The sequence below is a fragment of the Panicum virgatum genome, chromosome 2N (assembly GCF_016808335.1).
Source record: "Panicum virgatum strain AP13 chromosome 2N, P.virgatum_v5, whole genome shotgun sequence".
Lineage (NCBI taxonomy): Eukaryota > Viridiplantae > Streptophyta > Magnoliopsida > Poales > Poaceae > Panicum > Panicum virgatum.
Genome location: NC_053146.1, coordinates 44,878,347 through 44,899,333, shown reverse-complemented (window position 1 = coordinate 44,899,333; position 20,987 = coordinate 44,878,347). Strand labels below are relative to the sequence as shown.

At 45.9% G+C, this 20,987-nt stretch overlaps 2 protein-coding genes across 2 annotated transcripts; one reads left to right on the top strand and one right to left on the bottom strand.

Annotated features, from left to right (window-relative positions):
• The first annotated feature begins 5,469 nt into the window (after window positions 1-5,469).
• On the top strand, window positions 5,470-10,901 carry LOC120660656 (ATP-dependent 6-phosphofructokinase 5, chloroplastic-like). The gene is made up of 14 exons (XM_039939265.1): window positions 5,470-5,627; window positions 6,125-6,456; window positions 6,569-6,650; window positions 6,791-6,864; window positions 7,219-7,330; window positions 7,869-7,964; window positions 8,051-8,152; window positions 8,232-8,306; window positions 8,788-8,928; window positions 9,036-9,152; window positions 9,232-9,336; window positions 9,439-9,519; window positions 10,199-10,327; window positions 10,430-10,901. The coding sequence occupies exons 2-14, from the start codon at window positions 6,149-6,151 to the stop codon at window positions 10,595-10,597; spliced, it is 1,590 nt and encodes a 529-aa protein (XP_039795199.1). The 5' UTR covers window positions 5,470-5,627; window positions 6,125-6,148; the 3' UTR covers window positions 10,598-10,901.
• Window positions 10,902-13,824: 2,923 nt separating this feature from the next.
• LOC120660655 (probable methyltransferase PMT2) lies at window positions 13,825-17,254 on the bottom strand. The gene is made up of 7 exons (XM_039939264.1): window positions 16,910-17,254; window positions 15,847-16,496; window positions 15,543-15,753; window positions 15,133-15,427; window positions 14,645-15,034; window positions 14,481-14,558; window positions 13,825-14,390 (listed from the first exon to the last, which is right to left on the bottom strand). The coding sequence occupies exons 2-7, from the start codon at window positions 16,486-16,488 to the stop codon at window positions 14,162-14,164; spliced, it is 1,845 nt and encodes a 614-aa protein (XP_039795198.1). The 5' UTR covers window positions 16,489-16,496; window positions 16,910-17,254; the 3' UTR covers window positions 13,825-14,161.
• Between the last annotated feature and the right edge of the window lie 3,733 nt (window positions 17,255-20,987).

Here is a 20,987-nt window from a genome sequence, read left to right as displayed (position 1 = left end):
CTCGTCTGGTTTATGTTGACACTCACCCGCAGCCACACCAGCCGAGGCCTCAGGATGGCTATGCCTGGCACCACGTGGAGGCACTAGCTGGCGCGGTGAGTCTCTTGATCATATTTTCATATATATATATCTATAAGATAATTCATGTGTTACTAACTGTTTCTTTACTCAATGGATGCAGTTTCGCCTTTGCAACATGATGGAGACGTACTGCTCGACTTACCTGACGAGGGTACGTGCCGGATCCCCAATGACCCAGTTTGAGCAGACAGAGGCATGGTCGAGGCAGCGTGACCAGTTGCGTTCAGTACTGCACAACTTGGGAAGCCGTGTGCAGTATGAAGACAGCCACGGGTCGTCCCAAACCTCGTCGTCGTTCCCGTGTCCGGCGACCGTGCATGGGCCGACGTCTCAGTACTACACAACCAGGGGCGGAGCCACCACTAGGGCGAGCTAGGGTGGCCGCCCTAGGTCCCTGTGGGCGAACTCCACATCATATAGGTAGTCCGTAGCTCCGGCGAGGTCCCATGGCGGCGCGATGGCGCCCTCCGACGGAGAAGAACGAAAGCGTCGTCCGTCAGCCTGAGATTGGGGGCGACCTGGCGAGCGTGGGCCGCTGGCCTGGTGGGCTGCAGCTTGCGCCCTACGGCCCAAAAAAACGCGGGCGTCCTCTTCCAACTAACGCAAGCAACGCACCCACCCGCATCGAGCCGCCGCCGCTCAGCGCCTGAACCCCGCGCCCTCTGCTCCTCCCCGGCTCCCCCCTCCACCGCTCGGCGCTCGCGCCCCTGGGCCCCGGCCGCCGCCCCCGGGCCCCGGCCGCAGCCCCCGGTCGCCCGCCACCGCGGGGATTTGCCTGCAGGGGCGCAGCCGCGTAGGGCAGCAGGGCCAGGCCGCGCCCTCCGCTCCTCCCCGGCTCCCCCCTCCACCGCTCGGCGCTCGCGCCCCCGGGCCCCGGCCGCCGCCCCCGGTCGCCCGCCGCCGCGGGGATCTGCCTGCAGGGGCGCAGCCGCGCAGGGCAGCCGGGCCAGGCCGCGCCCTCCGCTCCTCCCCGGCTCCCCCCTCCACCGCTCGGCGCTCGCGCCCCCGGGCCCCGGCCGCCGCCCCCGGGCCCCGGCCGCAGCCCCCGGTCGCCCGCCGCCGCGGGGATCTACCTGCAGGGGCGCAGGGCAGCAGGGCCAGGGTAGCAGCCCGCCTCCGGTCGGCCTTTCCCCTGCCGCCGACACGCGCCGCCCCGGCCGGCCGCCGCCGCGGACGCGGGACGCCTGCAGGCCTCCTCGCAATGACAGGTTCTGTACTTCATTCTTCAATGTTTAGACGTCCTTTTTACATTCTTCAATGTTTTATGATTAATGTTGTTTTCTAATTGACTTGTGTAAAAAAATGACAGGTTCTGTACTTCATTTGTCTATTGAAACATCTATTATTGATACTTCCATTATTAAAAGGTAACATCTTGATTTTTGTTGGTTGTTCTACCATTTTTGCTCAAAACATGCAAGCTGTCGTTAGTAGCGAAAATTTTAGAGTATGAGTCCGCCCTAGGTGAATTCTCGGGCTGGCTTCGCCACTGTACACAACTGCAGGTAACGTAGATATCTCTTTAAAATTAGATCAAGTGTTGCTACATATTTACTAATATCACAAACATGATACGATCCAGCTACTGCGTTCGGCCATACTGGAATGTTTAGAGGGGCACCACCAGTTGGCGGACCGTATCCAGGGATGGTACCGGGGCCACAGATACCGGCCTACACAGGTTAGTTTATGTTTCGTATTTCGGTTTCTACATGTCATGACGAAAGACAAGACCGTACGCTAACATCCGCATTTTATGCGTAGGATTCTACCCCGATGCGGGCGCCGGACCTTCTTCCTCTTTTCGACCTGGTACAAAACACTCTCTCAATACACTCACTAATTTACCACGCAACATATGTTGGTTTACCTTTATATGTTATGCAGGGTTTTTTCGAGTATGTTCGTTCCAGATAACGAGGGCGTCACCTTAGACGAACTCGACAGCTTGACTCCAGAGTCACCTGGCGCGCACGGTGACCCCGATGTCTTGGAGTATTCACAGCTTGGAGGAGCACCACTTGGGATCTCTCAGCAGCAGACACCGCAGCCCCTTGTGCGTCCTGAGCGACAGGTGAGATCTCCGGATCGTCACACCTACTCCGAGGGGCATGTCCGTGCCCAACAGAGGGCTAAGAGGGTCCGACGCCCTAGGGGTGGTTAGATATATCCGATGTTTGTATCTCTGATGTTTATTTATAATGAGATAGCTGTGGACTGCTTATTTGTACACTTCAACGTTCGCCTCTGATCACTCTCATATTTTTCATTACATACGATAGATGGTATATTTATGCTTCGATGCTCCATTAGGACTAACTATGATTCAAACTCGACATTATGTATATGTCCAGTGAATGCAAGTTAGGTACGAAACATACATACAAGTATAATACATCATTAACAATACTAAATGCGAATACATCTTAAACCGATGAACATCATATGTTATAGATCATGGCATGAAATCATCTAGGTCGTCATCCCAATTGACAGATGGTGGTGTTGCAGGTGGTGTAGTATGGCTCGACGAACCTCTTGCCTTTCCCTTTCTCTCTTTTCTGGATCTACATTCATGTACAGGGGGAGGAACATCATGTGTTGGAGGCCATGGTTGGGGGGGCGTAAAGTCATCCATGTCGTCATCCCAGTTAACACAAGTTGGTGCTTGAGGTGCTGCAGCATGACTTGACGAACCTCTTCCCTTTCCCTTTCTTTTCTGGATCTAGGTTCATGTACAGGGGAAGGAACATCATGTGTTGAAGGCAATAATTTGGGGGGCATGAAGTCATCCATGTCGTCATCCAAGTTAACACAACTTGGTGCTTGAGGTGCTGCAGTATGACTTGACGAACCTCCGGTCATCTGTTCTTGTGGAGGCCAAGTACTATCACCCGAAGATCTTCTCCACCTCCTTCGCCTAGTTTGCGGCATAAGTCCACCGAAGATGTTTGTATCTCCGATGTTTATTTGTAATACCTCGAAATAATATGAAATCTTTAAACTCTACTACTTTGGACAACACCATCTCTATCGTACCATCCGCTAACGGATCCAACTTCTTACTGATAACAAGATGGGTCATGATATCAAGTATTATACTAGATTTTTCTTCGGTCCATGAAAATCCTCCACAATTGGAGGCAGTCATTGCCTTATGCTGCAATATCAATAAGGTACTGTCATAATTCTATTCTAATTCATAATTAATTTAAAAACAAGTCTGTAATAGTACTGAAATTATAATACTAAACGAGTGTTCTAAATCACCAAATCTAATTCAGCTAATCCGCTAATTAAATTAAATTGTTATACAATATCAATGGATTCATACGGAAGTTACCGGTAGATCACAAGTGCGCAATTCGGCAGAGCTTCGCCGCTTTTCTTCTCCTCACCCATCTCTTTTTTTCTGATTTTTTGGTGCAATTTTTGGGCTCAAATGAGAAAGGAATGGAGTCCAGGGCTTATATAGGGTGGGAGACCCCTGTCGCCCGTGGGGGGGCGACAGGACCCCCACACCCGGCCAGGGACCTCTTTGCAAATTCAAAAAAAAATTACATTAAGGTCCTGTTGCCTGTTGCTTGGGCGACAGGACTCCTGTCGCCCCTGGGGCGGGCGACCGGGGGCTATTTTCAAAAATTTTCAAAACAGACATATATTTTTTTAAATATAAAAAAAGACGCGATGATCATACCCCCGAGCCCAAACGAAACGACCCACACACACACCATTGGACCTTTCTGGCCCATCGGACTGCTTCGTCAAACAATCCGATCGGAAAATGTTACCGCGTGCGGAGTCGCGCTCGCGCCCGAGCACGCGACCCTGGGCAGCCCACCAGCGCCCAACTATGGCCTGCATTGACTTCTGCTTTGGGCTTATTTGATTGGCCTGCATTGACTTTTATTTTTGGCTTGGCCGTGTTTGGTTAGAAACCATGGTATTACTGTAGCACTTTTGACCAAAAATTTAGAGTAGTAAACGAAGTCTAATTACAAAACCACATCCACAACCCCCGTGTAAATCGAAAGATGAATCTAATGAGATCTTTGACCGCGCGATTAGAGGATGGTTACTGTAGTGTCACTGTAGCAAATCATCAATTAATTACTGTCATTAGATTCGTCTCGAAAAGTTACACCCATCCCTAAAAAGGTTTTGCAAATAGACTTTATTTAGTACTCCATGCATGCGAGATTCTCTTCTCGAAAAACGTGCACGAAAAATTTACCGTGTATCCAAACACGGCCCTTATTTGATTGGTTTTACACGCACATTTATAGCTGTTGGGCTTGCGACTTGCTGACAGAGCCTGCTGCGCACGCTAGCCCAGGGTCCACGTCCCCCGCTCTCTCAACCTCTCCACTCCCTCCTTTATTGAATATGCTTGTTGGTAAAAAATATTTTATCTCCTTCATATTACATCCGTTTTAAGAATCGATCACGTCATTGTATTCTAAACAATGAGACGGACAAAACTAGACCCCGCTTGCATATATTTTGACGATGTTATAAATAGTAGTAACTTATATGAAGATCTGCTCTATTTATGTAGCAATTTATGTGTATATCGATTTACTGTAGTATCAACTTATGTATATATCGGCTTATTATAGTAACAACTTATTATGTGCATATAATAATTTTTTTTTGTCTTGTGTCAACTTATATGAGTATTTTATTTGTACTACCTTATATCATATATGTGTGGCAACTCATGTATATAATCAATTTTGTTTTGTGGCAACATTTATTTAAATGTGTGACAATTTTTATTTTTATTGTATATAAACTTATGTGTACGACAATTTACTCTTTTTTTACAACTTATGTAAAATGACATCTTGTGTCTGTAACAACTTATGTATATGACAAATTCTATTTTTTGAGTAATAGATTATGCTTTGGTGGGAACTTTATTATTGTAAAAAACTTATAAATATTTTTTTTTATATGTGTGACAATTTATATATGTATATTGTAGCAAATCCTTCAATAATACCAAACTCAAATTTACATACAAGTTGTTACTATTGCAAAATGTGTTCAAAATATATGCAAGTGAGATCTAGTTTTGTTCGTCTCATCATGTAGATCACAATGATGCAATTAGTATTCAAAATAAAGATCATATGAAGGAAATAAAACATTTAGTTGAAGAAGTTTCATATTAAAAAAAGAAATCTGGAGGTGAACCCTCGTCATACTGTAGGTGGAAAGCGACATTCATTAGTGGGAGAGGAAACATGTGTTGAATCCGAAGGAGAAGGGGTCGCGCGCTGTGCGGTTTGCGCGACCGGTCGCGGGTTAACTGCGTCCAATCCGATCGCAGGCCGACAAACGAACCACCCCAGCAGCAACCTACCGTCCCCGCCACCTGGAAGCACCCCCTCTGTCCCCCGTCCCCACATGCGGCGGGCCCCCTTTCTCCTCCTCTTCTCTATTCCCGGATCCATCTCTCTCGGCCTTCTTTCCAAGCGGCGACGACTGGGGAGTGGCGCCGCCTTGCCAGCTCTTCCTCGGGCGCTCCGCCGGCCGACTAGGTATGCCCGCCCTTTCCCTTCCCTTCCTTCCCTGCTGTGCGAAATCGAACTCCCAAGCCCCCAACATTTGCTACTTGTATTCTATTCGGATCTGACCATGTCCTGTACTGGTTCCGCCCCTGGCTCGAATGTAATGCACTTTTGCCGTGTCATGTTGACTTTGGTTTGCTCCAGCCTCTGCGAGTGCCCATGGGCCATGGTTAGGTTGTTATGAAGATAGATGGGCTGTGAGCTCGATCCCAGTGCCAGCTTTAACTTCAACTTCATCACTCGTACTGATGTTTTTTGAGTTTTGCCAAACTGCCAGTGTATTTAGTCGTTCAGGTAATGGTGTTCTGTGTTAAGATACTCAGAGTCTCAGATGCTAGGTGCTATGGCTGTGGCTCCTATTGTACTTATTTGGGTTACTGCCCATCACTCATATGAAATGTGATCATCATTTTTCTATAGGACTGTTAGCATCAATTCACATTCAACTCACTGCATTTCTGCTGCAGATTAGTGGGCAAACTGTAAGCTTCATGTCCTTATCTGGGATGACCGTTGCGTTTAAAGCAAGTAGTAGTTCTGTTACACAGCAACAGTGGTGGCATCCAACAAGGGACCAATGTCAGTATGGTTTCACTTTCTTAAGCGAGCGAAAGTTCAGAAAAAGACCTGTGCTGCTGGGTGTTAAAGCTATTTCTGGGAAGTTAGACCTAGATTTCAGTGATCCTTCTTGGAAGCAAAAGTATCAGGAAGACTGGGATGGGCGTTTTAGTTTGCCACACATTACTGACATATATGATTTGGAGCCCAGGACTACTACATTCTCTCTGAAGAAAAACAGGTTCATTCCCGTTCGCTATATCTTTGTTTGACTTAATAGCTGGTTTATGCATCTGAACAGGAAACATTAGCTGGATCTCATACTTCAAGAAATCCATCGTTTATTCTGACAGAACTCCGCTGGGTGATGGTGATGTCTCATCAACTGATATGCGGAATGGTTATGTTAATAAGGATGACCGAGCACTTCTAAAGGTCAATATCGAGCACATATGACATGGCATATAACTTGTTCATCACTTGCAGATGAGTACATAAAACAAGGCATGGTCTCGAGAAGAGGCTTTGTTTTTTCTACTAGTGAAACTATCGCTTACCGTAATGTGTTTATTTAGGTGATAAAGTATGCGTCTCCTAATTCTGCTGGAGCTGAGTGCATTGATCCTGATTGTAGCTGGGTGGAACACTGGTATGATCTCATGCAGCACATTGGTTATTTTTCCTTTTTCTAGGGGACTGATTTGCCTTTTTATGCAAAAGTATGAATGTTTCCATGAAATGCTCTGTGTTGCCAACTTACGTCATTGTTCACCTTTTATCATATCATGTGTATACCTGATAGAGAACAATCGACAATCTCTATATTCTTGTTCTTTGGTCCTGCTAACTGTACAGTGTTTATTTTCTTGTTTCTTTGTTTTCTCATCTTTTTCACACTTTTAGACATTCAAGATCTCCAGTTAATAAAATACCATCAGATTTCCAGTTGCTTCAGAAAACAATTTTGTTATAAGAATGAGATAATGATTGTTGCTTTCCATAGGGTTCATCGTGCAGGCCCTCGTAAGGAGATATACTACGAACCTGAAGAAGTAAAGGCTGCCATTGTTACCTGTGGAGGGCTCTCCCCTGGGTTAAATGATGTCATTAGACAGGTATGAGTTTGATTCTTTTAACATTGCTAAAGTACTATTGCATTGTTTTTATTCTCACTGCATAGAGTCCATGATGCACTATCTAGGCATTTATGGCACATTTACAATTGTAAAGTTATAGAATTATTGACCATTTTAGGAGTTAGATATGTTATGGGCTATGACAACCCATTTGATCAGAGCTAACAAGAAAAGTGGAAGACAAAATGCAGACGAAAGTTGATGGGTTGATTAGTGAATGGCTATGCGTTGAGCTTATAGATGTTATTTGAATCCTGAGTAGCACACTTTCATGTATATGCTGAATAATTAAAGAATTTTTTGATTCAAAGAACTCTGAATCTAATTTAGGACAGTTATTCAGATTTTCAGTATGATTGCCCTGCATTTAGTATTTATTTGACATACCCAGAAATAATCTGGCAAAGGGTCATTTTTACATGCATGTAGTTTAAATTAATGTTGCATACTGTTAATAAGATTATGGATCCATGAATAATCAGAACTGTATTTGTATATGGTTTACTTATATTTACAGATAGTATTTACCTTGGAGACCTATGGGGTGAAGAATATTGTTGGAATTCCATTTGGTTATCGTGGATTTTTTGAGAAAGGCTTAAAAGAAATGCCGGTAAGGTTGCTTTTCCATTATCCCTTAGGTGCTAAAGAGAGTTAATGTTCAGGACACTGTTGAATCATCGTGGTGAAAACCTTCAGCTTTCACGTGAATGGGTGGAAAACATAAATCTTTCTGGAGGAAGTTTCCTAGGTGTCTCTCGTGGAGGAGCTAAAACTAGTGAGATTGTAGATAGTATACAGGTAACTAATCTGAAGTGGAAGACACCATATTCTGTTTTGCAGCTTCAATATTGTTTCTGTGATCATCTTATGTTTGTAGGCCAGAAGAATTGATATGCTCTTTGTAATTGGTGGAAATGGTAGCCATGCAGGAGCTAATGCTATTCATGAGGAGGTTGCTACTCACTCTTCCTTTCATACTTCTATGAAATTTTCGGGCATGTTTGTAGTATTTACATTTAGTTTCATTCACTTCATCTAGTAGCCAAATCCATATATGAACTAATTTCACTACCTTGGTATTTTTTTGCAATACTGAGATAAAAGTTATCAAGTTTCTTGAATTTCAGAGTTAAAGTTAACAAAATTGAATTGAACCCTATTTTATATCTAAACTATGTGTATGAGTAAAATAAAACAGGAGTGTGTTTCTCTCATCCATGGAGGTCACTTGTGCACAAAGTATTCCAGTGGGTGGTGGGTGTGATTTTTCACAAAGTCCTGAAACTAAACTATATTCTATTCTGTACATTACCTTGGTTAGGATTCAGGAAGAGTTCCAATGAATCATCTACTCTCAAACATCATATATTGCAAGTTCTGCAGAATGTGATTTCATGCATGATTTATGTTTTTGTCTTTTTTCTGGCTTGCAGTGTCGTAAGAGGAAACTGAAAGTTTCAGTTGTAGCTATTCCAAAGACAATTGATAATGATATACTTTTTATGGATAAGACATTTGGTTTTGATACGGCTGTGGAAGAAGCCCAGCGTGCTATCAATTCTGCCTATATAGAGGTAGGCTGCTATTGCTCAGTTGTGTGTTTCAAAATGCATAGTCAAATGAATATGGATTCTACCCTACTGTTTGAACTTGCTTTACTTGTGCTTTCCTCTGTCTCTAGGCACGTAGTGCGTACCATGGAATTGGGTTAGTCAAACTAATGGGAAGAAGCAGTGGGTTCATAGCCATGCATGCTTCTCTTTCCAGTGGACAGATCGATGTTTGCCTAATCCCCGAGGTCTGCAAACACTGAAACCTATGATGAAAATTTGGCTTTGCTTCACATGTACCGACAAAAGATTACAATATGAATGAAGGTGTCTTTCACACTTGACGGAGAACATGGTGTCTTGCAACACCTTGAGCATTTACTTAATACAAAGGGATTTTGCGTGATTTGTGTCGCTGAAGGTGCGGGGCAGGTAAGTTGGCATTGTGGTTTCTACTTCAAAAACTTTTGACTGAAGGGGTATATGAATGAATTATGAAATTTGAGGAATGTATTTCTTTGACTCTTCTTCCAGGATTTACTGCAAAAGTCAAATGCAACTGATGCTTCAGGAAATGCGATACTTAGTGACTTTGGTGTCCACATGCAACAGAAGGTATCCTCGTCTGAAACTCCTTACACATACATTTGCCTCTAGTATATTTGAAGTCAGTATAAGGGTTGGTTGTGATCTGGTCCCCAGACGGAGGTTGCACCTCGTGCCAGGGATTCGTGCAAAAGTACCATGAAAATGTACCACATTAGAATAAGATAAAAACTTTCAAAAAGTGAAGCCATCCTACAACCACTGTGCGTGTTGCAGTACAGCACTGGGTGCTGAGTTACGTTTGTTACTTGTTAGGGGTGCGGACCTCCAGTTTTCAGAATCAAGTTCTTTTCTTGATGTTAACCATATGCATATGATTAATTTTGAATTGTTGATTCTCCTCAAGTTTCATATTTGGGGACATACCAAGTTACCAACAATATAGGTCTGATACAGTCTTACCAGATTTATAAAGTGCAAACAGTAGTTAAGATAGCATCAGTTGTTTTTTTCATGGCCAGTATGTAGTTTATGGAACTCAGTTTTCTCTATGCATACCAAATACATATGGAAATCAGTAGATAAAACCTCTAATTTTCTATAAAGTGCAAGCATAACTTGTTTCAACTGGCAGATAAATGTGAAGATTACTGAACTCTTTCTTCCATATGGTTGTTAGCTTTGTGTTCCATTCTAAACAGTTTTCCCTTTTACAAATTATTCAATAGCATTGGTTTCAACCTTGCAGATCAAGAAGCATTTCAAGGATATTGGTGTTCCAGCTGATCTAAAATATATTGATCCAACATATATGGTTCGGGCCTGCCGGGCAAATGCATCTGATGCTATTCTCTGCACTGTGCTTGGGCAAAATGCTGTAAGTTGATTTCTTACATTGTACTCATTTGAATGTAAGAGTAAAGTTTTTATCAATCTTAATTAGTTCGACTGTAAGAAAATTGTACGAATGCTCTTTTAGGTACATGGAGCCTTTGCCGGGTTCAGTGGCATCACATCAGGTGTTTGCAATACACACTACGTCTACCTTCCCATTCCAGAGGTCATCACAACGCCAAAGCATGTAAACCCCAATAGCAGGATGTGGCACCGCTGCCTGACATCCACTGGCCAGCCTGACTTCCACTGATTCCACCTTGCCATCACCACAACGCAAGGTGCCAAGAGAATCTGTCCATCATGTATTTGCTAAGGGGAAATGAGAATAAATTCCTTGTGGCGCCAAATTTTCTTCCCGGAAACTAGAATAAATCCTCCTGGCTCCAAAGTTTGTGTGTGAAGTTGGAGGAGGTCATAGTAAACTTTCCAGAGTTGCCCCTTGATCATTCTGATTTGCCCCCAGAAGGGAAAATTTTGTAAAACGCTACATCTATCACTGCAAACGATTGGACCATAAATCCCATCACAAAGAACTTTGGAGACTACGTAATCCAGATGCAGCCTGATGAGATGTTTAATTGACGGCAATTTATTACTCTATGATGGACAATCTGACTGGGAAGTGCAGCATCCTCAGCAGCCCGAGATGGGTTTTTGCCTTTTGGTGGAATCGATGTTGCTGTGGGAAGTTTGGAGCTTTGTTTATATATGCTTCCTCACAAGTAGACAAATAATGCGCTGAAATTTTCTCCTTTTAGGAATGTCAGAGCCCGTGGCCGTAATTGTAAGGGGAAAAATAATCTGGCTGGGGTAAGTTGTGCTTCATACCCCGCATGTTGCAACAGTTCCCACGAGTGAGGAAAATTACGAAACTGTCACGGCATTAGGCTGTCCACAATGGCAAGAGCAAGAGCAAATTTGCTCTTGCCTCGTTTCCCACGCCCTCTCTGTCTACAGTGCCAAACAGTGCATCTACAGTGCCAAACAGTAGATTTACTCCTCCATTTCCTCCTATCGCTGTGGACGGTCTTATATGGCCTATCTCTAATAGACGAATCCTGACCCTGCCATCGGGCCAAAACGAGCGCGCATTGAGCCATGTCTAACGCCTTCTTCTCGGCTATCCGATCGCGAGATGGACGGTGTAGATCCTCCAGGACCCGGACATTTTGCAAAAAGGACCTCAAGGTTTGATGAAATCAACCCGCGGTCCGGATCCCCTCTCTCCTCCCCTCCCTTATCCTCTTCCCTCTCTCCTCGGTGGCGGGCACATCTGACGGCGCGGCCGCAGCGGCAGGCGGCACTGCGGGGTGCCGCCGTGCGGTGGGGTGGCCGGGCGCGGCGTCGAGGCCGCTCTCCCTCCCTCCCTTCCTCTACAAGAGGAGGCCAAGCACGGCATCGGCCAAGCGCGGCCGGCACGGCTCCGCGAGGGCCGCGGATGCCGGGCGCGGCTGCGAGCCGCACCCTCCCTCCCTTCCCCTACAAGCGAGACCGGGCACGGCGGCGACCAAGCGTGGCCGGCGCGGCTCCGCGAGGTCCGCGGCTGGGCAGGGCCGCCGGCGGGGCGTGGCCACGACCACGACGGCCAGCGATGGCAAGCGCAGATCCCACGGCCTCGCCTGTGCTTCTTCCACTTCAGCGCTCCGCCCAGCGTAACGGCTCTAGCAGCAGCGCCACTTCTCGCAAATGCTTTGGCTCGGGCAGTCACGGTGGGAGTAGGGAACCACGCCGTGGATTCACCTGCCATGGCGGAGCGGCTCTGGATATATGGAGAAGAAAATGGCCATCGCCAGCTCTCTGCTCTGCGGCTGTGCGCTGCGGACGCGACGAGGAGCAAGACAACTGGCAGCCCGCGACAGTGCGCCACTCCACGGCCTTCACCACGCTCCCCGCGCCTGCACTGGAGCGCTCGCTTCCCTTTGCCTCGCCGCCGGACCACCCGTGGGCGGTGAGCATCAGCTTGTCGTGTCTCCGTAACCGATTCCTATCAAATATCAATACGTCTTTTTTATCCACAATTAGCACTCCGTGTAAGATCTTCTATATGGGTTCAGTCCGTCTTCCCTTTTTCATAACTACTACTCCTGATACAGAATATTTGAAGCATAACACTCCTGATAATAAGATAGAAAAGAACATCAATGAAGCATAACACTCCTGATATAGAATATTTGAAAATTGTACTATATACAAACACTCAATAGCTATCTCATGTTCTTTTGGGCTTGCAACTGGAAAAAGCAATAGCATGAGATGAGATTCCGAAAGTAATTAAGGTATTATTTTCCCCCATATTTTTTATCTAGATTGTTTGCAGGGAGCTCGACGTATACTAGTACAAAAGTTTGCTCAGAAACATGGTATATGCAGTGGCAAATAAAATGCATATATTTTCTCGAGGACAAAATCATCAAACATATTTATACTTATGCTCTTGCCAGAAATCTGCTTTGGTTTCCTTGTCTTCATTCGTTGATTTATGTAACGGTTTGTCCATCAAGTTCTAAAGCAAGTCCTCCCACCCAGAATTACCAGTGGCTAGCACAAACATGGCGCGGCAACGCCGCGCCCCAGGTTTCTAGTCACGACTTGATAAAGTCGAGGAACGACGTCCAGATCTTCTTTTCGTAGTGGCCGATTAGTTGTTGGCATAGAGCGAGTGCATGATAACCATGATAACGTATCTAGAGTAGGAGTGACACAAAATGAGATATGAATGAATCCTTTTATTGATCTTAAAAGTGTGTGTGTGTGTGTGTGTGTGTGTGTGTGAAAATGGTGCCACGAAAGGAACACTAGCGAATAGACACCCAGTGGATGAGATCATACCAGTTTATTCCTAACAGAACCCTCGTATGGGCCATCACATCTCTTGGGAGCATTTTGGACTCACTCAAGAATGCGTACTCCGTCAAGCTTGGTGAACTCTCGAACATGCTCTAAACAAGATATAATCATCATTTTGACGTAGTGCTGTGAGGTTTAATCCAAAGAAGCGTGGAAGATACAGGTATATCTAGCCCTTGACTCTTGGGAGTAGAGTTTCCGAGTAGTAAGTCAAAAGAAAATGTAGAGTGAATTTAATTTGCCAAAAAAAAACGACTTGTCGGGTAAGAAGAAGTCGAGGTAGATCTATCTAGCCGATGGATGGATCTATCTAGACTTGGGGGTTTGTTGGGCCTTGGGCCTTTACTTCATCAGCAGGAGGCATTCAATTCAACACTAACAAAGATATGGTATTCTAGAATATTATCTTGATTTTTGATTGAATATCATGAAGACGAGATTCTCAAAAAAAAAAAGAATATCATGAAGACGAGATGCCCTGTATTTTCACACTCATCTAGATGCTCTCCATATTATTTCAAATTTCGGTCCGCTGCTCTTTCGGGTTTGGCGCCAGCGTGTTGCAACATTAAGCAGCCCTTATTTCTTCAGAATCATTCAGAAGGGCATACCGCATACACAGACCTGGGCTTTTCCAAAGCACATGTGCTCCTTGATCTGCATGCCACCGATTACAAAAAGAGGCTACACAAAAAACAGTACGGGGATCCGTAAGAAATTTTGTGAGATGGGCAAGCTTTTGAACATAGTAACCAGTTTATACGAGGGGCTTCAAAAAATTACAAAATTGTTACAACATTATGTGGCTGCAGCTATCTCCAGCAAGCAATGGTATCTTGGCTGCTTCAGTGCTACCCCAACAGTGGGCCATTTCCCTTCCACAGGATAACTCCCTATGCTAATTGGTCGTCAGAAAAGGTTGGATTGCAGATTTTTCTCGTGTTAGAAGCTTGGAAACGTCCTTGGTTCAAGCTACAGCCGTCTGATTTCCACCAACCCAATACTGCTTTACAGCATACAAGATCTTCTCGCGCATGAGGGGGCCATCCTCATGATCGACCATCTTTGTGTTCCACCTCATGCCCTGAGCAAGGCTATTCACCTTAATCAAGACATCGACATCATCCCGTATTATGACAGCACCTTCTGGCCTCAAGATGCGGTCCATTTCCAAGATAATGTCTTCCATGCTGCACCTATTGTTAGTTTCAAAAGATAAAATAGATCAACAATCAGCACAGGATATTAGAGCAATTAATTCGCTATATAAGGCAAGACTAGCTTACTTGTTCTTGTACAAGGTGAAAAGACCACTAGCATGGATAAGATCATATGTCCTTGGATAAGTAGAGAAAGCCTCACACCTGGCATACATTGTGTCAAATTGTAGGTTCATGCTCATTAGAACCCAACTTTTGCGAGTACAGAATTTGAGTGTGAAATGCCATACCAGTCATGGTATATGCCGATCAATCCTCGCTCATACACAGCCCCAAGGGTAGACATCTTCGCAATGGTTGGCACAACATTCATCACCCAAGATTTCGGGGACTCTATCGCAGCAGCGAATCCCCCAAAACCTGCATTCATGTCTATAATATTTCTGTATCTACCATTAAGTAAATATTTGTTTACAGTGCTATAAGCCTTCACATGCTTCTTCCACATTTTATCGTCTTTTTGAAAGGCCTCAGATGAAACCCCTGGAATAAAACCATTAGCAATTCTTGGAGGAACTGCATGAAGCCTGTCTGGGAAGGGCTTGATTGCTCCTCCAGCTACTTCACTATCATCTTTTACATCTGGAAGGGGTGTCACACAGGCCTTCATCTTCTTGTACCTGATATAGCAGCAGCAAGTAAAAATTAGGAACAAAAAGGGATTATAAAAATGATTGATGTTGCTAGCACTTAGCAAAATTTTACATGAATAGCATACCAGACATCATCTGGATTTGTTGATTCACACATCTGCACAGTGGATTCATCTTGCCTAGAAGGACAAGACTCAGTGTTTACCCTTTTCCTCCATATTGCCATCTCACCCTTCTCTGAGACTTTTTCCCAACAAAGAAGGTCAGCAATTTCCTCTATTCTGTTCTGCTCTGCTTCAAGATCATTCTTTGTGCGCTGCCAACCCTTATAGTTCACCTTCCAATTAATTGGAGGTCCAGACAGAACCCAGTAGCCACCAGGCCTTAGAACCCTATCAACTTCCATCATGTACATTCCATCTGTGAATGAGAATGAAATAAAATGTGTATAAACATAGCATGAATATTCAAAGTATTAATCGTAATAAATGTTTGCTTTGATGCAAAATATGAAAGGATGCATGGTTAGGCTCACCATTTGCTCCCCATGGAATCAAACACCTGGAACAATGTGCCATGTCAAAGGCCCTCGATGGATAAGGAAGTTTTATTGTACCCAGAACACCAATAACAGCAGGGACACCTCTCTCCAGGGCAAACTGCACTTGTGCCTCATGCGAATCTCTTGGTGCAAACGACATGGCCAAGACATTCCTCTTCAACAAATATGCTCCCAAACTGGCTACCTGAAATAGTTTAGTGTGTTAAGACATGGATTAGACTTTGTAACCTAGCTTGACATAGTATTAAGTAATATGTACTTTGACATTTCCTCTTACCCCGCAACCAGTGTCAAGTGCAGTCCTGACAGTTCCATTGGCGATCGGAATGACTGATGCCAGCTGATCTATGTACTTATCTGCTCCTTGAGGAAATTGTGTCCCTCCACCAGGGAATCTGAACACATTGCCCTCATATTGAACCCAGTTCTGGATGGCTTTCTCAACTGTCAAGCTCTTATATGGGCAATTCGCGAAAGGAACATAGTCCCGACTCTTCGGCCATGGGAACGGAGCCACATATCCCTTCGGCGGCGGTATCAAACAGTGCAGCTTTTCCTTCTGTGGCGGGCAGTGCCTCTCTCTGTAGTTCATGTTCTCCCTAGGGAACTTCATCGCCCTGTTCTGATCTTGACAAGGGGTATAATCCGTGTATCGATCAGGGCACGGCTTGAACTTCTTCACCGGCAAAACAAGATCACTGGAGCTGCTGTCAACTTTAGAATGTGTGTCGAAGCTGAGGTTCGGCAGGATGGTGCAGTCCGTGCGCTTTGTGATCTCCAGTGCGATGCTGTCTCCCTTGCCAAACCCGCTCTTCTGCCATGCTCCGAGGATGTAGAAGAAGCAGCACATGCCAATGACTATGCATATGGACACCGTGCTCCTGGTCCTGTTGTCGACGGAGCTCGCCTTCACAGCCATGGCTTACCCTGAGAAATTAGACATTAAAAAAGAAAAAGAAAATTTACCAACTACGAAGTAGTGGGAGAAAGATTAAAGGCAACGGGAATTAAACTAAATTAAGAAATTTCCCCTGACGCAAGCATGGCCAGTACTCATAATATAAGCAAGCCACATTCACCTATCACATCAGTGCGCCCTAACCACCGAACTTTACCAAAATTGTAAATGCCGTCAGATCCCTAGTTGCCAACACGAGAACGAAGGCAATAAAGGACGAACAATGCCATAAGAAGGTCTCCACAGCAAATCAGTCATCGCATTGCGGGTTTAGCTACAAGCATCCGAAGACGCCCCAACGGCGACAGCAGCGGATCTTGGCGACGAGCACGAATAAGGCATCTACAAGAAGTGGGGAGCAAAGGAGACGGCGGCGGCTCACCGGATGGATCCAGGACAGAGGGCGCAGCCTCCTACGCGAACGCCAGCTTCGGCGGCGGCTGCAAAATCTGAGGCTTTGGCCAGGGGTTTTTCAGGATGTGGCCTGTGGGTTTCTGCGATTTTGAGAGGAGGCGGAGTGCGGGTTCCCCCACCCGGCGGCTTTTACAGTTCGGCTCCCACTCCCCTTCTTCCTCCACCGACGGGCGAACAGTGCGCACCGTGGATGGGGATGGGGAGAATCGCTGGGTTCCAATGAATAGTAAAGCGGGGGGAAAAAAGGTTACGAGCTCGGGGCTTTCGAAGGAGGCTGGAGGCGGTGTGCTGATGTGGTTCCGCGCATAGATCTGGCTGAGCCGGCGGTCTGGCTTCCGGGTTGTGGATAGAGCCGTGTAGCTCCGAGAGCCTGAGACCTGACCGTCTTGTTTGGGAGGGCTCCTCGCCGAGGGCTTTACGCACGGAGTCGGAGTCGGAGCCGAAGCCGGAGCCAGAGCCAGAGCAGCAAAGCCGTAGTTGGCCATTTGGCCCGATACCCATGGGGGCCGAGGCCCGGCCCATAATAGCCAGACACGAGCACGGCCCGGACTCGATCATTATTGGGCCCTGGGCGGCACGGGCCCGATAGCAGGGCCGTGTGTAACGAACATGGCATAAATCACTCGAAATGGCATAAATGACGCCATGTCAAGTCTGAGCACCAAATGGAGATCAAGTGAAGACCAAGTCAAGACTGTCAGGTCACCGGTGTAACCGACGGCGTAAAGCTAGGCATCGGTGCATTGGATGTACTATGTTCCAGAGACGATGTCAAGCACACAGGAGCCAAGCCTTCAGCACCGGTTCAACCGATGGTGCATCGGAGCATGGTGTCGGTGCAATGACGTCAGCAGAAGTGGGAGGTCCAACGGCTAGTCCTGGTGCTGTGTGTGATCGGTTTAACCGACGCCCTATGCATCGGTTCATCCGGTGGTCCATCGGTTCATCCGGTGGTCCATGAAGGCACTGCAACTGTGTCAGGAAGCCAACGGCTACTTCAGTTGTTGTGAGTGACCGGAAGTTCCGATGCCTACGCAGAAAACTAGCCAACGGCTAGTAACGGCTCTCTTGAATTGGTGGCCTATATATATGCCTCACCCCGGCCATTTGAAGATTGCTGGAGTTGCTGAACATCCCACACACACCCAAGAACATCTCCAAGCCATCCAAGAGCATAAAGATCAAATCCTTAGTCCTTAGCACAATCTTTGTGAGTGTTAGTGCATGGTTAGCTCTTGAGTGAGTGATCAAGCAATGTTTAGATCCTTGTGCTGTGGTTCTAGAGTGAACCATCCTTGTATCTTGGTGCGCCGGCCATCCTTGGAGGTTTGGTGGCTCGCCGTCAAGTCAACGACCCTCCGGTTTGGTGTGGAGCGGCGTCGACGATATTGTGCGGGGCACGGAAACCCCTCCTTCGTGGGCAATCTCCCTTAGTGAAGATCGGGATCAAGGTGACCGTGATTGTGTTCACGGAAGAGACTTGATTGCCGGGAAGCGATACTCTTAGTGAGTGTCTCAACAACGTGGACGGAGGGGCGCCTTTGTGGCAATCTGAACCACGGGATAAATCCTCGTGTCGATAGTTCGCTTCCTCTCATTCCTCTATTTAAGCTTCCGCATTTCATATTGCAACTTGTGTGCCTTTACTTTCTTAGTGTAGTATCTTGCTAAAATTAGCTATAGGTTGCAAAACTTTTTAGGATGAGGGTTTTCCACTAAGGTGAACCGTAGTTGCACATCTAGATAGCTTATTTTAGTTTAAATTTTGTGCAAACTAGTTGGAGCCATAGGTTAAGATTTTAATAGTGCCTAATTCACCCCTCACCCTCTTAGGCTAGAGCACCCGAACGCTTTCACTGTGCCCGGGCCTTAATGCCGGCCCATGGACACGTCCAGGCACGGCCCAAAAATAAAAATAGGCGGCCCGATGAGCCAATGAGTAGCATGATAGGCTCGTTTAAATACTCGCTCATCCCATTATCAAACCCTATTTAAACATTTTCAGGCCGCCGGGCTGTCGGGCCAAACAGGCCGGCCCAGCACGATTAAATCATTTTTGGGCCGTGCCTGGGCCAACAGTGAGGCCCATGGGCAGGCACGACACGGCCCGTAAATAATTTCGTGCCTACGCGGGCCGTGTCTAAACGGGCCGTGCCTAATCGGGCCCGTGCCAGGCCGGGCCGGGCCGCCCGTTTGGCCACCTATAAGCGGAGCTACTATTTGCAGCTCCACCAATGCAGACTAAAAACGGCTCCAGCTCCTCTTACGGATGCCTAGGAGCGGCTCCGGTGGAATGGCCGTTTGGTTCAGCTCCGGCTTTTCCGGTGCCGAAGTGACGTGCGGAGCCGGAGCCGGAGCGCTCCCAAACACGGCCTAAAAATGTTTTAGGCAAATGTAGAAGTAGAATTGTCATTTGGGAGTCTTTGCTTAAGGGCATTCACTCTTCTAGAAGTGGTGGGAGAAAACCGTACCACAAAAGGAAATCGTATTTGACAATACTATAGAAATAAACAGAGGCGTATCTCACTCCAATTCCTTCCTATAAACACGAATTAACGATGTTTTGTGGTTATCTTGATTCAACCATTTTAAACGTACAATAGCATTTCAAAGAGAGTAGCTATTTTAATTTTCTATCAGACTCTCCTTTTTAACTCTCTTAAAACATGTCCATACTGAGGTGCAGTCCAAACTCTTCATTTTCCATTCTCCAAATCTCAACCGCTCCTTCCATTGTCATCCTCCATACATATTGGTGTGTGGGTCCCACATGTCATCATTTTCCTTTCCTTTTCTTTATCCTCCTCAACCTCCCCTATCCGTTGTGGCCTCCGAGCGCGCTGCGCCACCGCCGTCGCCGCCTGGCCGCCGTGCTCGCGCCACTGCTGTCTTCCTTGTCAAGGCCTCGCTCAACGCGGCGGGGCTCCTCTCGCCCACCACGCGCGCGCCGCCATGCTCAGGCCGCCGCTGCTCTTCCTCGCCAGCGAAGAAACGCAACACATACCCATCTATGGCAAGCGAGGGAGGGGAGCTACTAGCAATGAAAAAATTGTTCGTTTAGAAAATCTCTAATGTAGTATCAGTAGTAGTGTAAAATGGTCATATTAATCCTAATTAACTATAGCAGTTGTGGTTGAAGATTGTATTGTTTATTTAGTTTCATATAGGAGTAGTTATGTAGCGGTGCGGGTACGAGATCGGAGCCCGGTACCCGGTCTAAGAGATACTTTTTCTGTTTTTGTTTGTGCGGGGACGACAAACATCCCGGCCCGGCGTTCGTACCAATGATGATGATACCGTGGAACAGAAAAAAAATCCTCCCATACAAATACAAATTGACAAATTGCCTCGCATAGGCACGAGATCTCGTTGCGTGAGCACCCGCATCAGTGCATGTGCAAGCGCGTGCCCGGGAGGCCGGGACCAGGGTTTTTTTTATTTTATCGACCGGTGGGATAAAACCGCCGTCCACCGGTAGTGGTAAACCGGACCGGTTTGACCGGTTACTGAAAAAACGATCAAATTTAAAATCCAAACCAAAAACTCATGTTCAACCGGTTCCTATCGGCTAGCTGACCGGTTTGACCGATTTACCGGTCCAGTTTGACTGGTTACCGGTCAGTTTGAGTGGTAACCGGTCGGTTTGAGTGGTAACCGGCAAAATTCAAATTTTTTTCTTTTTTGGTTTAAATTCAAATGCCCGCAAAGTATACTAAATAAATATTTGTATAACATGTTTAAGCCTAAATGAACCCTTCAACCCTCTTTTGTACTACTTTTACATTGTATTTGTATACTTTTGTATGCACGTTTTTTTTGTTTAACTTCAAATGCTAGCAAAGTATACTAAATGAAGGAATATTTGAAAAAAATTGATACCATTAGATTCATCGCAACTTGAAGTATTTTTTAAAAAAAAAATTCAGAATTTTTTATTTTTTAAAAATTCAAATTCAAATTTTGAATTTGGGCCGGTTTGAAACCGGCCGGAACCGGAATCGGTCCGGACCAGTTTGACCGGTTACCAGTAAAATCGAACCGATTCC

What these genes read in the sequence shown, in the direction of transcription:
- LOC120660656 (XM_039939265.1), top strand. Translation starts at nt 6,149, where the DNA reads ATGTCCTTATCTGGGATGACCGTTGCGTTTAAAGCAAGTAGTAGTTCT. An exon ending in CTAATGCTATTCATGAGGAG is followed by an intron (nt 8,307 to 8,787) that starts GTTGCTACTCAC and finishes TCTGGCTTGCAG; the next exon opens with TGTCGTAAGAGGAAACTGAA. An exon ending in TCGCTGAAGGTGCGGGGCAG is followed by an intron (nt 9,337 to 9,438) that starts GTAAGTTGGCAT and finishes CTCTTCTTCCAG; the next exon opens with GATTTACTGCAAAAGTCAAA.
- LOC120660655 (XM_039939264.1), bottom strand. Translation starts at nt 16,488, where the DNA reads ATGGCTGTGAAGGCGAGCTCCGTCGACAACAGGACCAGGAGCACGGTG. An exon ending in ACAAATCCAGATGATGTCTG is followed by an intron (nt 15,035 to 15,132) that starts GTATGCTATTCA and finishes CTGCTATATCAG; the next exon opens with GTACAAGAAGATGAAGGCCT. An exon ending in ATCGGCATATACCATGACTG is followed by an intron (nt 14,559 to 14,644) that starts GTATGGCATTTC and finishes AATGTATGCCAG; the next exon opens with GTGTGAGGCTTTCTCTACTT.